This window comes from Meles meles, chromosome 1 (genome assembly GCF_922984935.1).
Source record: "Meles meles chromosome 1, mMelMel3.1 paternal haplotype, whole genome shotgun sequence".
Lineage (NCBI taxonomy): Eukaryota > Metazoa > Chordata > Mammalia > Carnivora > Mustelidae > Meles > Meles meles.
The window spans coordinates 191,957,042-191,976,457 of NC_060066.1; the positions used below are offsets into that span (position 1 = coordinate 191,957,042).

At 48.8% G+C, this 19,416-nt stretch overlaps 1 protein-coding gene across 7 annotated transcripts in view; it reads left to right on the forward strand.

Moving 5' to 3' along the window:
• The window catches only part of PHC2 (polyhomeotic homolog 2), a 115,051-nt gene that overhangs the window by 77,265 nt on the left and 18,370 nt on the right, over window positions 1-19,416 (forward strand). For 5 of the 7 annotated variants that reach the window (XM_046013161.1, XM_046013153.1, XM_046013140.1 and 2 more), the window contains 2 exons: window positions 5,834-6,246; window positions 6,504-6,669. In XM_046013161.1, the coding sequence (XP_045869117.1) occupies window positions 5,834-6,246; window positions 6,504-6,669 (579 nt within the window). Of the gene's footprint in view, window positions 1-5,833; window positions 6,247-6,503; window positions 6,670-10,875; window positions 11,186-18,608; window positions 18,804-19,416 lie in introns of those variants that run through there. The other 2 variants (XM_046013194.1, XM_046013179.1) reach the window with 2 other exon arrangements.

Consider the following 19,416-nt stretch of genomic DNA (forward strand, 5'->3'; position numbering starts at 1 on the left):
GGAACTGCCTCATGGAAAATTCATGTGGCCATTGCTTTAGATTTTTCCAGAAGGAGGTCCTTCCCTGTCTATTTATGTGTGTGCGGGCGGGGCCGGGGTGGGGTGGGCTCTGACCTCTCAAGTCAGCCTCAATCTCACTCAGTCCCAAGGCCAGATCCCATGAGCCCCCTTCCGAGAAGAGCAGCCTCTTGTGGATGCTAGCGTAATTTAGACCCTTCCTAAAACTGCGTGCTCTGCTACAGACACTCCGGTTCGGCTGCACCGGGTGCCCTACAGTTTTCTGAATGCGCCGTGGCATTTCATGTCTCTGGCTCCTCCCATGCACTGTTCCTTCTGTCATCCTCCTAACTCTGCGTCCTGTTAAATACTTCCTCTGGGAAGCCTTCTCTGCTCTCCTCAAGCTGAATCAGTCCCCTTTTCTGTGTTCTCCGTGTTTGGGGCTTATCTCCTATTGCAACGTTTACCGAGCTAGGCCAAGAGTAAATGTCTCCTTTTTTTTTTTAATTTTTTTTTTATTAAATTTATTTCTTTTTTTTCAGTGTAACAGTATTCATTGTTTTTGCACAACACCCAGTGCTCCATGCAATACGTGCCCTCCCTATTACCCACCACCTGGTTCCCCCAACCTCCCACCCCCGCCCCTTCAAAACCCTCAGGTTGTTTTTCAGAGTCCATAGTCTCTTATGGTTCGCCTCCCCTTCCAATTTTTTTTTTTTATAAACATATAATGTATTTTTATCCCCAGGGGTACAGGTCTGTGAATCGCCAGGTTTACACACTTCACAGCACTCATGATAGCACATACCCTCCCCCAATGTCCATAATAAATGTCTCCTTTGTTGGACTATAATCTATCCTAGGCATCACGTTTCAGCCAGCACCAGACATAGTACTCGGTGTATAGTGAGTGCTTGCTAATGTTTGTTGAGTGAATGAATGGTTCAAAGCATCTCTTCACTTTCTAAACCTTGAAGTGTAGTGGGCAGTAAAGAGTTACGCCATCCTCTCTCACAGGCATCCCTCCTCACCCAGAGACCAGGAAACTAGCCTAGAAAAATAAGTGTAAAATAAGTGTACAAGCAAGCCTGGACCCATTAGGGAGATGCTGGCAACTCCAATGTATTTTGGGACAAGAGTCCCAGCCTGTCTGGGGCAGTGAGCTGTTTCCTGCATCCTTGAAGCCTTGAGATCAATAGAGATTAATTATTGATAAGTTCTGACAGTGGATGCAATGAATGGGGCTAGCCGGTAATCCCTTCTGCCTAGGGGACTTTAATCCTCTTGTTGCTAACAACCAACTGGTTTGGGAGCAATGGATTGGCCTCTTGAGATTCTGAGGAGGCGGTTCAAGGTTAGAGCCCCAGACAGGAAGATGACCATTGCCTAGAGTCTCTCTTCCTTTCTAGGCTCTAATTCATGGAGGTCCTCGGCCTGCTCCTCCCCTGCTCCATAACAGAAAGGGCATCATGACAGAGCCTTCTGAGTTGTGTCTGAGATCCCACAGAGGCAACCCTCTATTCTGTAGAAGCAATGGACTCTACAGCAGGAGGGGATGGGGAAGTCAAAGTGGGTGCGGGGGAAAAAAATGAAGCTACTGGGCATTAGAAAAAAAAAAACTAAGAAAAAGAAAAAAGAGATTTCTGCGCATTAACATTGTATAGACGGATATGCCCCATTCCACCTGTGGGGAAGAGAGACATGGCCTGCTTTGGTATCATGGCTGCCATCAGAAATACTCTTTAGCGCCTGAAACTGAGCTGGAGGGCATGGCAGGGGGAGAAGCATTCTTGGATCTCACCATGATCAGCAGCAGACATTTACTAAGCATCTGTAAGCACGTAGAGTATCCTGTTGGACAATGTGGAAGGTAAAAGAGACATAAAAACCTTCCAGCTAAATTAAAGCACATCTTTTAAATTAAGAAAAAATTAAAAAGCAACGCAGAACGTGCTTTTGACTGAAAAAGGATAGCTGGATAGATAGGAAGCGTGCACAAGAACAAAAATATTCCAGTTTGAGTTCATCTAGGACACCACTATTTTATTAAAATCTAAGGAGGACGAGCACCACCCGTTGAATTGACAGCAACTGGGATATGTATGCCCATTCAGAGGCTGTTACGTTAAAACAGGGGTTGGGGGAGAATAAGAATCAGTTTTTAAGAATCCGTGAAATCTGTATACAAGATAGCACATGTTAAATCACAAATAAATCAAACAAACAGAAACCTTCAGGAATTCTGCGGGAAAACCCATAATTGAGAGTTAAGGCAGAGAGGGAGACAACAGGAGCTGAGCCTGAGCCAAAGAAGCTTAAGCCTCGGATCACTGAAGCAGAAGGAGGGCATTCCAGAAAATGGAAGTGCCGAAATCAAAGCCAGACAGGCACAATGGGATATGATGTTTTATGCACAGTGAGTAGAGCGGTTGGGGTGGGTTGAAAGTGAGTGCAGGAAGGTAGTGAACGGGAGGGTGAACAGGAGGATGGCCTTCCATAAACCAGAATGCTGGTTAATCCCAAATGACCTGTGGGCTTATATCCTTCTCCTCTTCATTCTGGCTCTAACGCGCAAAGGTTTTGGGGGACAAGTAAGCTGGAGTCCCACCATGTTGTCATTCATTCATTCATTCCCCAATACAGACTGAGGATCCACTAAATTCAAGGTTCTTTGGATGAAATAAATGAATCCCGTAAATCCTGCCTCCTAAAGGAGATAAGTCTTTTACTGAAATAGCATGAAATAGGTATCATCTTTAGCCCTTTTAAAGATGATGACAGAGTGCAGAGAGGTCATGTATTGCCCGGCACCACACTGCTGGTAAGTGGCAGAGCTGAGCACGAAGCACTTTGACTCTGGAGCTTACACTTGACCACAGGACACGCTGCATCTCTGAGAGCCGTGCAAAGCAGAGAGACCTTGGTGTAGCTCAAAGGGAAGAGTGTCCTTGGCCCTAAGGGCAGAGAAAGGATTTGATTTGTGTGGCACTCGGGGCAGGATGAGACAAGGCATAAACTCTGTACAGGGGACAGTGAGCAGAGATTGCTCGGATCAAAGAAATAAATAAAAATTTAAAGGTTGTAAAGAGACCTTGAATGCCAGGGGCTTTAGACAGCAGACAGAGGAGGATCCCTGATGGCTTTTAATCAGGGGACAGATCTGTGCGCTGGAAAGATTAACTTGCAAAAGAAAGATTAATTTGCAGTCTATAAGATGGATTATAGAGAGAAGAAACTGGAATCAGAAAAGACCAATTAGAAAGTTATTGCAATATTTTAAATAAAAGAACTTTTGACCCAGGATAATGCCGGAGTTAAACCGTGGTCTTTGCTTTTTATTAACCTCAAAACGTTACGGGTGTATACTCCGCCCCCCACCCCGCCCCCAAATGCCTTGAGTCTTTGATCTGTGAACTTACCTAAGGTTTCAGGAGCTTTGTTTCCAGCATGGCACACACTGGCATCATCTGTTCTGAAACAATGCCTCTGGTTTTCCATGGGTAGCACAGAGGGGAGAGAGTGGGCTAGTGGGATAGACGGGGATGCCCTGGGAGAGCAGGCCAGCGGTTGCTTTCCCAGTCTTGGCAACCAAATGTGTATTGTTCCTAACTGTACTCTGTGCGCTGGAGATTTAGAATCCCTTTCCTCTCTAACCTTCTTTTCACCACCTTATATATCCCGAATTTTAAACTACCTTTCTATGATAGCCACCCCCATCAGATTAGAGCTGGGAGAGACTCCTGTGCTCACCTCACCCAAACCTCCTGCTTCAGAGAAAACTCTGAATCCCTGAGAAAGAGGAGGAACCGCCTCTGTGGGTCCCACACAGCCTGGGAGTGGCAGGCCATGCCTCGGACGCTCAGCTCCCTGCCCCGCACCTGCACCCACACCCATGCTTGCCTCAGATGGGCAGCCCCTGCAGCGACTGATCCCGGGACAGGACTTGGTGACTCTGTACTGATAGGCAGAAAGGTTTCCCTGAGTTCTCAGGGATGGCGCCCAACCTCCTGCAGGTCTTCATGGCCGCTCAAGCCTAATGGGGCCCTGCATGGCATCTGTGGGACCTCCCGGACGCCTTATCAACAGTCATATCAGAAAGTCCTGATTGTCTATTTTGCCTGATTAACAGTCTTTGCCTACTTAGGTTCTGAGCTCTTTAATGTGGAACTGGGAGGCAAGGCTTCCGTTGGAGGCAGGGGCAATTTATAATCACCAAATGCCTACTGGCCATTTCCATTTTTATGTGCCACCAATCACCTCAAACCCAGAGCAAAACCCGACGCATTTCTCTAAAACCCCTGTGCCCTGTCTCTTCCTACAGCGGTCAGTCACCAGGCCCCACGTTGTTTCCCCTTCACACCTCTTCTTTTCCTTTCTTTCCTTTCCACTCCGATGGGCCTTCTGCTTGGAACTCTGTATTGGGCTCTGATGAGATTGTTGGAAACGTTATGTGTCAACAGACAAAATTTAAGAAAGAAGCCCCTATCCCCAATTCAGTTTGAAATCTGCTTGCTTTCCACCTGTCAGGATCACAGGATTCTTTTAAAATGTTAGCTCAGGATCCAAAATATGCCTTTATCCTTATTGGCTGGGCGGCTTTGGTTGTAAAAAATCCATTTGTGTGCTTCCTGCTGTGACCCTCTCTGCATTTGCAAGGTACAGTGTCTCTTGCAGTGGCTCCCCAGCTGGGGGAATCTTGGTGGAGGGCCTCTGTCAGGCAAGACAGATTTGGAGGAGCTGCCCTCAGGCTAGGCTGGCCTGAAGGCTACTAAGCAGGGTGAGGAGTGAGGACAATCAGTCTCTGAGCTGACTCTCTGAATCCCTATTATATATAAGAAATGAGCTAGACACTGAATGGATTACTAAAAAAGTGTAAGAATCCCCATCAAAGAGTCTGGTTAAAATGGGAGAAGAAAAGGCTAGCGGCACATAGCAACAAATTAATTCCAGTTCAGGACAAGAAGTTCATTTCTTTAGCACCCTCCATCTGATGTTAGGCATTAGGCCAGATTCTGGAAAAAGAGATCCAGGTTAGTTTCTGACAACAACGGGTTCTTGATCTTGAAGGGAAGGCAGCTAAGAAACAATTAGAGTGCACTGTGATACACGTTCGTATGGTAGACCTAAGTCCAGCATACTTTGAGAACCTAAACCAACATTGAAATCATCACTTTAATTATAGCTAGAAATGATAGAGCATGAACGTCTGCCAGGCACCGAGCTATGCACATTGTGTCTTTCTTTCTTTTTTTTTTTTTTCTCATTTTATTCACAAAGTTTTTTCTCATTTCATCCCTACAACAACTTTCTGGGCGGGAACTGTTTTTATTTCCGACTTTCGGAAGAGGAAGCGGAGGCCTAGAGAGGTTGAGCAGCTAGCCCAAGGCCCCTGTGTATGTAACAGAGTCCAGGACCCCAAGCGCAAGCCTCTCTTCCTGGAGGAGGCCCAGCCTGAGCAGAGCTAGGGTTGGGTTGGGCAATGGAAGGCCACAGCGATTGCAGGCTCAGAGAAAAGCAAGGGAAGGGCAAGGAGGGGACAGAGAACATGGCACACTGTTGAATCCAGGGCTCCTCTGATCAGCTGGCCTGGTCCAAGAAGGCTTCCCAGAAGAGGTGAGTTTTGCACTGGGCTCTGACGGGCTGCCTGAAGGAACACGACTTCAGCACAGGAGGAAGGCAAGGAAACAGAGAAAAAGTGAAAGCTGAAAGAGATCAAAGGCCGAGACCTTGAGTCTGGGAAGCTGTTGTGTTGTGGAGGTGGGAGGGGCAGAGTGGGGGCCATGGCAGAAGATGAGGTCGAGCTGTACCCCCTGACCTGGTCTGTCCCCCCCTTCAGCTTATGGTCAGCTGCAACCGCACCAGCTCCTCTCGCAGCCGCCCTCAAAGCACCTGCAGCCCCAGTTTGTGCTCCAGCCTCCGCCCCAGCAGCCAGCACCGCCACCGCCACAGCAGTCCCGGCCAGCACTCCAAGCCCAGTCCCACCCCCAGCTCGCCTCTGTCCCTCCCAGCCTGACCCTGCAGCCCAGCCCCGAAGCCCACGCCCGGCCACTGGGCCCAGTGACCCCCGCCCTGCCTCTCCAGTGCCCCACGACCAATCTGCACAAGGCTGGCAGCACCCAGCAGGGTCAGCCTCCCACGCCGGACGCTGGGCCTCACAACGGATACCCTGAGGTCCTGGCCCACACCCCTCAACGCAGGTTCCAGCACGCTTCAGCTGTCATCTTACAACTGCAGCCTGCCTCACCGGTGGTGAGTGAGCCAGTGCCAGCGTCCCGGGAACAGGCGGGAGAGGACGCAGCTCGGGCAATGGCACAGCGACCGCATGCATGTGTTTTTCTCGAAGTCCCCTCTGGGTGGTCCAAGAAAGCCTGGGACCCCTCCCTAATTGGGGGCTGGTTGAACCTTAACATCCTTGCCCGCTCTCCAAACTCCTTGGAAACAGGGGAAGTATCTGAGGATGTAGAGGCCATGTGTGAGCAGATGATCTCTGTTGTGTCCCTTCACAGCCCCAGCAGTGCGCCACAGATGACTGGAAGGAAGCAGTACCCGGGGAGAAGAGTGTGCCCGAGACCCAATCTGGCCCATCGCCCCATCAACAGGCCATCGTCACTGCCATGCCTGGAGGGCTGCCCGTCCCCAAGAGCCCTAACATCCAGCAGTCCCCAGCTCACGGTATGAAGTACAGTGGGGCCCTCAAGGGAGGGGAGCAAGATGGCCTTCCTGGCCATCCCCTGGCACATTTCACTGGGGCATCTAGCCTGGGCGGGTAAACCACTGCCAGCCCGCAAGGCAACAAGGAAGCTGGGTGGGTGGAAACAGAGGGGGTCGGGGGAGATGGGAAGACGAACCAAAAGGTAAGAAAGGGGACTCAGAAGATATAAAAGGAGACAGAAAGCAAAGGAGAGTCGAAGGTTCTAGATCCAGACTCTGAGGCCTACATGTCTTTGCTGTTAGGTGTATCTGCATATCCATATGCCAAGTTGAAAGTTCAAGCAGTTCAATTCTCTGCTTCACTTGCTTTGAGAAGGAGTTTTTGAAATTGGAAATATGACAAATGGCTACCATAGAACAAAGATATGGCAAATGCCTTGGGGGAGCCAGTAGGGGATTCAGAATGAGTTCAGCTCATGGAAAGCCTTTTTGAAAGAACTGCTCAGCTCCGGGATCCCATCTCTCTGTGAGTGCCCAGTGACAAATGGCCTTCTCCATGTCTGGGCTTCAGGACACTCTGCTGGATCCCTCTACCCTGATGGGAGAGTCACAGCATGACCTCTGGGTCCCCTCTCTGCTGGTGTGCAATCTTGGCCCAGATCTGTGACATTTTGACATTCTCTGACATTCAAAGGCCACCTACAACTCAGGGAGGCAGTTCCAGTCATCGGACTTCGTGTGTGCTGGGAGTCAGTGTGGGGAGAGCCAAGAGACAAAGTGTTTGGAAACTCAAGAAGGAGAAATGGGAAGAAAAGCACTTGGGGACAAAGTAGAGGAAAGAGCTTTCAGTGTCCTATAAGGAATAGAGATGGGATCAAGGAAAAGGAAAGCAAAAGAATGTGGAGAAAGAACATCAGGGAAATTAAAAGACAGGAAGGAAGCCATACATTCTCTTGGCACACTTACAATAATAAGGGGTTCACCAGTTTGAAAAGCAGCCCATTCCATTGTGGAATTTCTCTAATTGTCAGAAAGTTGCTCTTCAAATTAAGCCAAACCCAGATCTCCTGGAACTTCCACCACTGGCTGTGAATGTCTTGTGAATTGTAATAGGGTCCATCTCCTGTTACCATCTCTTTCCTCTCCTTCCCATTAAAAAAGGGATGATCTCCAGACTGCATATCTGAGACCTTTTTTTTTTTTTTCCAGCCCATCCCATGTTAAGACCTCCCATTCCCACCACCATCTGGTCATTCTTGTTTAGCCACATTCCACCTTTGCATTAATTCTCCCAAAGCGTGAGCCCCCGAATGAAGCACAGTAATTCCAAATAGAAGAAGCCACTAGCCCCCATTGGTTGGCACCTGCTCCTAGCTTTCTACACACTTCAAGGGGCAGGACTGTTTCGCAGATCTGCATGGTATGGTAAGGAAGAACTGAGATTTGTTTGCACATCCACTAGGTGCCAAGTACTGTTCTAAGTTTTCCTTCCCTCACTCATGATAACCCTGAGAGATAAATATTATTGTCCCCATGATTTGGAGGAGGAAATAAGAGGCTGTAGAGGGTCCAGGTCACACTGCTATGAAAGGGCAGAGAGTCCTGACTGGCTGGAAGCATAACTCCCTCACCTTCCTGCGTCAGCGCGCAGTAGCTCCTCCCACCCAGGGGAATGCACTGTGTCACCTGAATCCCAGAGGGCTGGGTTTGGGGTTTACTTTTTATTTTGTTTTTAAGGTTTCTTTTTACACAGACTGCTATCATTCCAGGTCTCCACAGTCTCAAACTTGTACAATTTGTATCTTGAGCCAAAATATAGTTAATTATGTCTATTAAATGTTATCTGGTGAATTCAGCCTGTAGTTCCTGCCCAGCAAGAACATAGTTGATAGCTGATATTTACTAAGCCCTCTCTGCTGAGGCTTTATGTGTATTTCCTCGTTTAGTCCTGACAGTGATCCTATGAGGTAGGAAGGGCTTTTATCATCCCCATTTTAAAGATAGGAGAACAGAGAATCAGTGAGGGGACAGAAATGGTTTTGATCTGGATTTCGTGATTCTTTCTATTAGCTCCTCTGCTTGACTTTGCCATCTGTAAACCATATAGCGTGTTCTCTTTGTCTTTAACCAATGTGCTGATAGAAATGTTGAATAGGACCTGACTGAGGACACAAGCTTTGTCTGCAGGTTTGTGGTAATATACATTCCTTGTTCAAGTTCTTGTTATCCAGTGACTCCTACTGAACTGATACTCGCCTTTCTCTGTCTTCTCTCTAAAGCTCTCAAAAATCTCTTTCTGAAATCTATACTTACAACAAGCATCCTGTTCCTGAGGTACTCTCTCATGAGAGAAGTAAGATTTGCACAGTGGAAACAACTGTGAGCCACCCAAGACTTAAATATTATCCATTCTGTCCATGTTCAAATACCTGCCCCATGCAAAGCACTGTGGGCTGGGAGGTAATAGACATAGAGAAATAAGGTCCATGCCCTACCTTCCAGGAGTTTAAGTTCTGCTGGGAAAGACAAGAAATGCACAGGAAGCAAACACAATAAAAACCAAAATGTGATAAATGCCATAGAAGTTACTTACTTACAAGTAAGTGCTTCAAAAGCTAAGAGGGAAGAGTTAGCACCAAGTAGAGATTTTCAGGATAGACTGCGGAGAGGAAGTGGCATCGTGGAGAGCAGGGGCTGGCAAACTACATCCCAAGGGCCAAATCCATCATATCGCCAGTTTTTGAAAACTATTAAATAATGGTTTTTACATTAAAAAATTCTTTTAAGAATCAAAAGAATACTTCATGATACGTGAAAATTATGTGAAATCTAAGTTTCTGTCCATAAATGAAGTTTTATTGGAACACAGTCGCACTTATTCATATGTGTATTGCCTGTGACTGCTGTCTGGCTACCATAGCAGAACTGAATAGTAAGTGTCAAGGCCTGGATATACTTTCTGCTGCAAAGTCTAAAATATTTGCTATCTGGTTCCTTACAGAAAAAGTTTGCTGACCACCGTTCCTGAGACTAGAACTTGAAGGATAAGCAGGACCTAGACATGCAGAGTTGGGGAAAAGGCAATCTAGAAGGGACTAAAAGAAGTAAAGGTAGGGAGGCAGGAAAGTGTGGGCCTGTTTGGGAAATAGAGAAGTTGAGTGTTCTATCCCATGTTACCTTTGTTTGTAAGTATAAGAAATGCCATGTTTCCCAAAGGAAATGGGAATGTTAACGAAGACTTTGAAAATTTCGAAAATTCGAAATTCGAGAGATAGTAGAGGGGAGGGAAGAGGAATGGGTAGAAGAGGGAGGGAAGTAAACAATCGGCATATAAAATAAATGTAAGACGCAGAAACAAAGAAAAAGGGATGAGACCTGAAGGAGAAAAGGGGAGGGGTGGGGGCGGAGGGAGAATACGAATGCTTAAAAAGGCAAGAAAATGGGAAAATATTTGGGAAAAAAAAGGAGACGTCACGCATGAAGGGAGAAGTCCATGCCGTCTATTCCTGGTATAGCTGGGGGGGGGGGGGGCGGTGAGATGCGTGAGTCACCTTGTACATCTCTTGTATCTCCCAGAGCTCCTAGCATATCTAGTGAATGAGTGTGCTTCGCCATGACAATTCAGTTTAAATCAGTGTGGTTTAGGAAGAGAAGTAGCATTTATTGGGCTCCAACTGTGTGCCGGGCATTGCAGGCAATTTGTGTAAATGCCCTCAGTTAACCTTCACAGTAAGCCTAAAGAGTAGGCATTATCCCGGTTTATGGAGGTGTAACTGGGTCACTTTGGTCATTACTTAACTTCTCTGATCCTCAGTTCCCAGTGGGGAGAATAATGACTACTTGTAGGGTTATTGTGAAGCCTAAGTGGGAATGCGTGCGCGGAGGGCTTGACACATACTAAGCACTCGATTACCGCTAGTCGTTATTATTATTGCCTCTGAATTGGCCGGGCGGGAGTCAACAGTCCGCCACGCCACTGGGGACTTCTGACCGGCGGCGGGCAGACGGCCTAGCCGCGCGGCGCCGGCCTCCCTAAACTTACGTCCCTAACCCGCCGCCCCCTTCGGGGCGCCTTCCGGAGGGCGAGGGGCGGAGCCGGCGCGGCCGCACAAAGGAAGCCCGCGGCCCTGCTTCCGCGCCGGCACCCCGCCTCCCGGAGGCCCCGCCCCGCGCGGCCAGGCCCCGCCCCGCCCCCGCGCCCCGCCCCCGCGCCCCGCCCCCGGCGGAGGCGGCCGCGGGAGCCCTGCCGGGACGCGCCGCATTGTCTCCGCGGCGGCTGCAGCCCTCGAGCGCCCGCCGCGCGCGCGCAATCCGGCCGCCGCCCGCGCCCCCGCCCCGGCCTCGCGCCCCCGCCGCCCTTTGTTGACGCCGGCCAGGCCGGTGCGGTCGGATGCGCCGCGGCAGCCCCGGGCCCCGGCTCGGAGGCTCCCGGCGGAGAGGAGGCGGCCCGCCCGGGCCCGGGACCCCGCGCGAGGCGGCGCCCGGCCGAGGGGCTGCGTAGGCCCCGCCCGGCCAGGCCCAGCCGGGCCCTGGACAGGTCAGTGCCCGTGGCGGGGGAGGGGTTCTCGCCAGGAGGGGCCCCGCGGCCGGCGCTCGTCGCACGCGAAGCCGGGCACCGCCCTCCGGTGCCACTCCCGGCCCCGGCCTGCTCGGCTGCCAGGCCGTGCCAGTCCGCGACTCTCGGCCTCTCGGCGCCTGGGAGGTGTCTGCGCCTCCCCCCCTCGTCGGGGACCCTGTCTGCCCCGCACTCCCCCGGAAGCCGCTGTGTCAACCTCGGCGTGCCAGACGCTTCCGTGTGTGTCCGCGCCCTTGCCCCCGGTCCCCGCAACCCCACCCCCACCCCACCCCCGTCCTCCCGGGACGGCGGTTTACCCGGGGATGGACAGGCCGTTTAGGGGCAGGGCTGCTGGCATCCGCTGCGCTCTGTTGGTAGGGGACTACCTAGCTTGGAGGGCCTGCGGCTTCGCCGGAGAGTTTTGTTTTTAATCTAGTTCAGTCTCACGAGGTTTTTAATTGGATGGAAAGGACAAGCTGTTCTGTGTCTGTCCTGTCTTCCATTTTTAGAAGAGCATTTTCTCTCTTTCCCATGCCAAATGAAGGTATGCTGAAATGCAGATTCTTTACATAAAAATCGGGATTTGTGAGATTTCTCTATTTCAACTGAAGTCCGCAGAGATGGAAATAATTTCCCCAAGGTTAGATTGCAAACTACTGGTGAAGGCACAGTCTGAACTCCTGGCCCCTGACTCCTCCTGTATGCCTGGATACCACCAGTCTGTACCAGCCATACCCCCACCATCCCAACCCTCTCCCTCCTTTCCCCACCCCTGCCTACGATACCTAAACAGATTTCACTGACATACTTTCAGTTCTGATCAACTTTCCTTTCCTCCCTACTCCATACCCAGAATGTTCCCCTTCCTCTAGTGTGGTCTACAGACAGAGTCTCTTCTATTTTTTTCCTGGTTTACAGATCAGTGACAGCTTTCCCCTCAGACATCTCCCATCCTAGGGCTCTAATCCCCTCCATTAGCATATTGGGCCCAGAGGATCCCTTGTGAAATAAGCAACCGACCTAAATCCGCCATATGTCCCCGATTTTTCTAGGACAGCCCCAATTTGAAATATTCCATCCCATTGTCTGTCCGCCCAAGTGTCTTGATTTTTGGTTTAGAAAATAATGTCACTTTAAGAGTATCAGACCCTGCTGTCCTGGCCTTTTCCAGCCATTTGGCTCTGGGGCATAACTGGGTAATCCAATTATCATTCACCTGGGATTTTTCTTCCCCTCCTGAGTCAACCCAAATGTTGGAACTGCCAGGATTTCTAGGTGAGTCTGAAAATTACAGGCTAATGAAGCAAGGAAATGCCTTCTTGCTCCTATATTTCTCCCCTGCTCCTGCCCTCCCCATCGTTTATTGTAGTGCAGGGCAGCAGACCTGTGGCAGTGTCTGATGATTAGGGCTTAGATTTAGGTCACAGGGATGTAGGGCTTCGTATCATTTCGCCTGTAAAATAGGAAGAAAGTAACTTACCATGTGGGATATAGGGCAGAAGATTCTCTGGAAATCTTAAGGTACCTGCACAGCGAAGTAGTTTTGGTCTCACACATTTCGGCATCAACACACTTTTATTAGGCTCCTGCTTCATATAAAGCACTGCGCGAGACATTGTGGAGACTATAAAAGTGCTTTTCCCACATAGCCCCCAACATCTGGAGATCCGTATTTGGAAGTACCCACACTTTTGAGTCAGCTGATAAACTGCGTTTCCCACTGTTTCTGTACCTGAATTCCAGTCCCTGCAGGGCAGGAACCAGAGTTTCTGGTTTGGCTCATTCACAGGGGCTGGCTTGTTTTACAGAGGGTCCAGCAGATGGGTGATGGTGCTCTCTTGGCACCTGCCCTTTCCAGGCACTCTGCATCATCACGTGTGCCCTGCCCACCCAGGATCCATTTCCCGGCTTGTCTGTACGCACTGGAAGAATAGATGCCCTTTTTTCTCCAGCCTTGATCTTGAGAAAGTAGGTAGTTTCTTGGTGTACATTTCTGTTGTTCTTGGTTGGTTGGTTTCTGTTACCCAACTGTGTTCGCCTTGAGCAGTCTCTCCTGTTATCACTCCTTGTTTGTTTGTTTTTAAAGCTGTTGTTTTACTGAGATACGGCACTTCGATACTTAAGGAACATTGGTGTTCCATCATGTTCTCGCCTCCCAGCCTTTTCCACCTCTCTTCCACGTCCTGACTTAATTTCTAATTTACCTTTGTCAGGCATACTCAATGTTTATTACTTCCACTTCCCTCAAAGTAAGGCAGAAACTCTGGCTCTTCTTTCTGTCCCAATACTGATTCTCTTAGCTGTAGGACTCCTCAGCCATTGTCTCTCTCCATTTCAGTGGAGAGTAAGCTTTTAGGAAGGTGTTGTTATGCTTCTCCAGACCTGAGTCTCCTCTGTCACTGACTTACTAGTCTAAGCTGATTGATCCTGAGACTTCTCTTCCTGCCACCAGGCCCCCTCCCCCATCTGTGACCCTGTGCCTGTTAACTTGCTCTGGCTCAGCCCCAGAATCCACTCTTTTTCAGACCACATCCTTTTTCCTGCCTTACTCATTTCCTGTCTCAGATACTTCGGATCCTTTAATTCTGATCTTTCCAAGGGGAAGAGAATAAACTAAGAGAAGAGGAATAAGTGGACATATGATCTTACAAAATTGAAGTGTTCTTTCTCACTCTTCCACAGGCTGTCCCCTCCCTAGGTTGTTTGTTTGTTTGTTTGTTTGTTTAAGAGAAAGAAATGATGACTCTCTCAGAATTATGATCTTCCATCTGTGAGTCCATGTCTTTTGTCTTTTTTTTTTTTCCTGTTACGAATGTGTAAAGAGGATAATTTAGAGTCTTAAACTCTCCTCTAAGTCTCTGTCCTCCTTTGCGCTGTGGACCTCATACGAGGCATTTGGTAACCATTTGCAGAATTAAGTTCAGCCACTTCCTATCGCAGTCCTTCACTTTCAACTAGGGTGGATCAGTAAGCCAAAATAAAATTTAAAGTACAAAAACTAGGGGCCAGGATGATGGTTCCAGTTCTGGTAATACTGTTCCACATTAGTATGATATTTCCCAAGTCCCCCCACCCCCACCCTTCTTGTGTTAATCCAAATTTATAGTAAAGTTCTCCCTGCTGTTCAGTGTCATGTAATCTCCAGGTAGGGGGCGCCTGGGTGGCTCAGTGGATTAAGCCGCTGCCTTCGGCTCAGGTCATGATCTCAGGGTCCTGGGATCGAGCCCCGCATCGGGCTCTCTGCTCCACAGGGAGCCTGCTTCCTCCTCTCTCTCTGCCTGCCTCTCTGCCTGCTTGTGATCTCTCTCTCCGTCAAATAAATGAATAAAATCTTTAAAAAAAAAAAAAAAAGTCTCCAGGTAGATTTGGTCCTGTCCTCAAAGGATTCTCTTCTGAAAAGATACATCTGCTAGAGAGGAGAGTAGGGTAATGAGAATAAGGAGTCTTCATAAGTGATATTTTCTCATTTATCCCCCTTGTTTTGTGCCATTTTGCAACTAGAAGATGAAGATGATGACTTTGTGTGGTCGGGAGGAATCTCACCAAAGTGGTTGTAGAGAGATGCTATTGTGTTTTCCACACACACACCCCCCCCCCTCCCTGGAAAAGCAGGGTGAGGACTGGCTGCCTTATGCAATCTGCCCCCAGGAGGCCTTTGTACCAGTAACAGGAATGACACTCCCTGCAGTGACTTGGCACCTTGTTTGGTGGAAAGCAAACTGGCCTACCCCTCAAGGTAGATGTTTGAACGTATGTAGATTTGTATTTTAAACGTTTTTATGGTATGGTTTAAACTATAATGTGAGTCACTATTTAAAGATTGATTCTGAGTATGTTTTCTCTTAAAAAAGAAGTGTGCCTGTTTAAGAGTACTTAATGTCAGATAGATGTAGGTTTCATTTTGAGCATTAACTTATTTCAGAATTTCAGTTTGAATTACCAACTGCCTCAGACCACTGATTCGAGAAACCCAGAGGGAGGGCACCCCTAGTTCAACTTTATGACACTTGGGGAATTGTTAGGAAAATAACCATTTGTTTAACCAAGACAAAAATCTTACAGATTCTGAACTTTTTCCTGTCAATAACAAAGTAGAATGTGATTGACATAGTCAAGAAATGGCCTGTTTTATAATTAATCTAGAGTTATACAGTTAAGAATGTTAGTTTTTGGAGAAGGAAAGTGTAGTAAGAAACATAGCACATAATTTGGTAAATTGTTGTTGTGTGATTCATCGTAAGACCCATCTCAGCCAGCATGATAAACTTAATAGGGTTTTTTTTTTTCTTCCCCTTCCAGATTATTTATAGTTAGTGAAAAAGGATGTGCTTTCCTTTTCTTTTAATTTCCAAATGGTTTTTTTTAGTTTAGGTAAGTCCAAAAGAAGAGCACGTTCCTTCGACTCATCAAAGAAAGGATTATTAAATCTTTTTTTTTTCTTTTTTTTTATAAAGATTTTATTTATTTATCTGACAGACACAGATCACAAGTAGGCAGAGAGGCAGGCAGAGAGAGAGAGGGAAGCAGGCTCCCTGCTGAGCAGAGAGCCCGATGTGGGACTCGATCCCAGGACCCCGAGATCATGACCCGAGCCAGGCATTTCCAGTTTTGAGATAAATCCAGATGCTGAAGACAGTCCTGGGTTGCTATTAAAGCTGCCTTTATTTATTTTTTTTTTTTTTTAGATTTTATTTATTTATTTGACAGAGATCACAAGTAGGCAGAGAGGCAGGCAAAGAGAGAGAGAGGAGGAAGCAGGCTTCCCATTGAGCAGAGAGCCCCATGCAGGGCTCTATTCCAGAACCCTGGGATCATGACCTGAGCCAAAGGCAGAAGCATTAACCCACTGGGCCACCCAGTCGCCCCTTAAGGCTGCCTTTAAAGCAAATATCTGGTTCCTGGATGATTTTCTTCTCAGCAGTGAAATTTATCTCTTAAAAGGAGATGCCTGTCAGATGCCGTGTCATAGGCATGGCAGTCAGTTAGGAGGACCAGGCTTGAGACCATTGGCAAGAAAGTGAGAGCTCTTGACCACTGGGGGTTATTGTTAAGGCTTTGCTTGTATGGCTGTTATGTCTCAAATGGTGTATAATTATCCCTAGTTACTGATGTCTTCAGCACATTTGCAATCATCCATATGGGGCCTAAATCCATACAGTCCAAATCTATCTTAATCTGTATTTATGCCGTCTATATGGTAAGACACATCTAAATGATCAAAGCAAAGGACACTTTAAATTGCAACAATTTTAATGCCAGTCACATACTGTTTCTACAAAAATCAGTGAAGTTTGTGTTTTCAGGCCTCCAGTAGTCAGTACTAATCTGTCCTATCAGCTGATTGGTAGCAGAATCACTGCAGACTTAGACAACAGTTTTAGGAAGGAGGAAGGTAGTGTTTGCTGGAAGCAGAAATGGTCGGGAGGATTGGTTTGCCAGATAAGTATCATCTGTCCCATTATATGGGTGAGACAGCTGAGGCTTAGCTTTTCCCCCACTTTCTCTGTCTCCCTCCCCTTCCCTCTCCCCTTCTCCTCCCATTTATCTGAGAATATCCGTGCTCCTGAAGTTGATAAAAAAAAACCAAGGCAGCCTATCAGGCAACCCTGTTGTAATGGCCTTTCCTTATCATCAACCTGAAAATAATTACGGAATTTACTGAACATTTCTAGTTGTCTTTTTTTTTTTCTTAACTTTCTTAACTGTTAGAAACCCATCTTCCATGATTTTATCTTCAGCCTTTTAAACTATCCATGAGTGTACTGCTCTGCAGGTAAAGTGGTTCTTAAGTTGCTCCACGTCACCTTGTCTGGCTGCTGGGGTTCTGCACTGTGTGGTACCCTGAGACGACACTTGATGAAAGAACTGTCTAGAAAGGGAGTGTGGTGGTTGCCTCATCGTTTTGATTAGTGAGTGTTGAAGGTGAATTGAGACATTCGGTGTGCCCTGAAGGCAGGTGCCTTTCTCCTGTGTCGCCGCTGCCATGGTCAAAATGGAAGGAGCATTTCTTCCTGAAGCCTGACCTCGAGAGGACAAGAACAGGCCATCCTGAGTAGACCAGGGTGTCTGAGGCGCAGACTTGGTACCTGAGTTTGGGCAGATGGAAGGATTGCTCTGCCCTGGAGCCACAAGAGCCAGGCTCTGTGAGAGGGAGACTGAGAGATTAAGGCAGGCTTCCTAATATTTCAGGTTTCGGTGATGTTAGCCCTCCTAGGGCCAAGTCCAGCCTGTTCCGTTGTGCCGTTCCTACATTATCTTACTTAATTCTTACTGTGGCCAAGTGAGACAGGTCTAAGTACCCGTTTTACAGCTAAGGAAACTTGGGCCTCAGGTAACTTATCCACGATTACAAACTGGGATTTAAGCCTCAGGGCTTTCTGGTCCCAGAGTCTTAACGGCCAGGTTGCACAGCTTCTAAATGAGATCAGTGCTGGGCATCTTCCATATAAAAATTCTAATCTTCACTATAACCTTGCAGCATAGGCAGTATGATCCTCATTTTTACAGATGAGGAGACTAAGGCTCAGAGCACGGATAAATCAAAGGTGGAACCAGAATGCAGAATATGAACCCAGAGGCACTGGCCCCGACCCAGAGCCAGCACTCCTTCCACTCTGCCCCTCTGACTTGCATCTTCTGTATTCTCGAGGTCTCGGGTGTAGGGCGTCTCCTGCGAGTTCCCAGACACGTTGTCTTTTGAAGTCCCAGCACCTGCTAGAGAACTATGGTGGGAGACTATCTGGGAGCCCCCGACCTCAGCAGCGGATCCCAGGGCCTGGCTCCATCAAGTAGAAGTCTGGAACCCCTCCCTGACTCCCAGTAGTCAGAGTTAGCCTCTGTTCCCTGGTGCCTCGACCTGTCCCCGTGGGCAGTCACCCCTTGGTCCCGCAGGTGCTGCTACTGCACTTGGTCCCGTTGTGCGAGGACCCTGTCTGTCGAGGGCGTCCCTCTGTGGGCTGGGTTCCTGCAGCTGTTTGGAAATCCCCCAGTGCTCCCGTTGTCTGGACCTGCGTGGGGGCAGGGTGGCTGTTCGCTCCATTGAGTCCTTCCTTCGTAGCTGGGGGTGGCAGCTTGGAGAACATTCAGCTGTTTACAATTCAGCTTATGTACACTGTAGCCGGGGCCTGTGGGTGAGTCAGAAGGGCCGCTCTCTCGGCCTGTGTCCTCAGAGCCAGCAGGGAAGTCAGCTGTATGGTAATGGCTGCTGAGAAGGAGGAGGAGCGCCCCCTCCCAGAAGCCCTCCCCAGAGTCTCTCGGCCCAGATGCTTGAGAGCCGAGGAGCACGACTGCCCTGCAAACCTCTTAACCCAGACTCAACAAGGTCATTTTGCTGTGACACGGCAAGCAGGTCTGCGACTGCCTGGCTCAGACTGGCTTTCGTTCTGCTGGCTGGCTCTTCCCGCAGGGACCCAGACGGGGACCCCGAGCCTCGCCCCCCTGTGCCTGCTCAGCCTGGTGCCCTGAGGGCCCCTCCTGTCACTGCCAGCTCTTCCCCTCCTGAGAGAGGTGGGTCACAGTGGGCTGCTCTTGCTGGCAGCGCCCAGGAAGGTCGTCTGAGGAGCAGGATGGTGATGGCCATAGCCTGCAGTGTGTCCTTGAGGTAAGGATTTCTGCCGTGTCTGACAGCTCGCTCCTTAGCAGAAGTGAAAAAGTTAAAACATTGGGCATTGGTGCCTTCTGCCTTCTGGTGTGCAGGGGACACCCCCAGGGGTGGGAAGGGGCGTGTCATGTCCCCACGACTAAGAGCTCCTTCTGTGCGTGTTTTAGAAGGTCCTGCCTTCCAAATATGTGGCATCCACTCTTGGCTTGGTTATAAAATGCACCCTTTTCCTCATCTGGAAAATTGCTAGACTCCGGCCGTGTGTGCCCTCGTGCCTGTGATCCAGAATAATCACTCTCTCCTCCCACCCCTCCCACCAGCCTGCTGTCCCCAGATTGGAAGGAAACCTATCAGCTTCTCAGTCGGGTGGTTCACAGCCAGGTGTGAATGACCGCAGGTGTCTATTTGCATTTTAAAGAAGGTTGTTAACCAAATGATTCTCTTTGATGGATGGACTCAGTCAGGGTCCCAGGATAGAGCCTCGGCTCTTCCTTTCCTCGCTCCCTCGCCCCTGTCCCCCCTCTACCTATTTCTACCCACCCCTTTCTCTCTCCTTGCCACCACCCCTTCACTTTCTCACCTCCCCCTAGGGAGGTGGAGGGATCCAACAAAG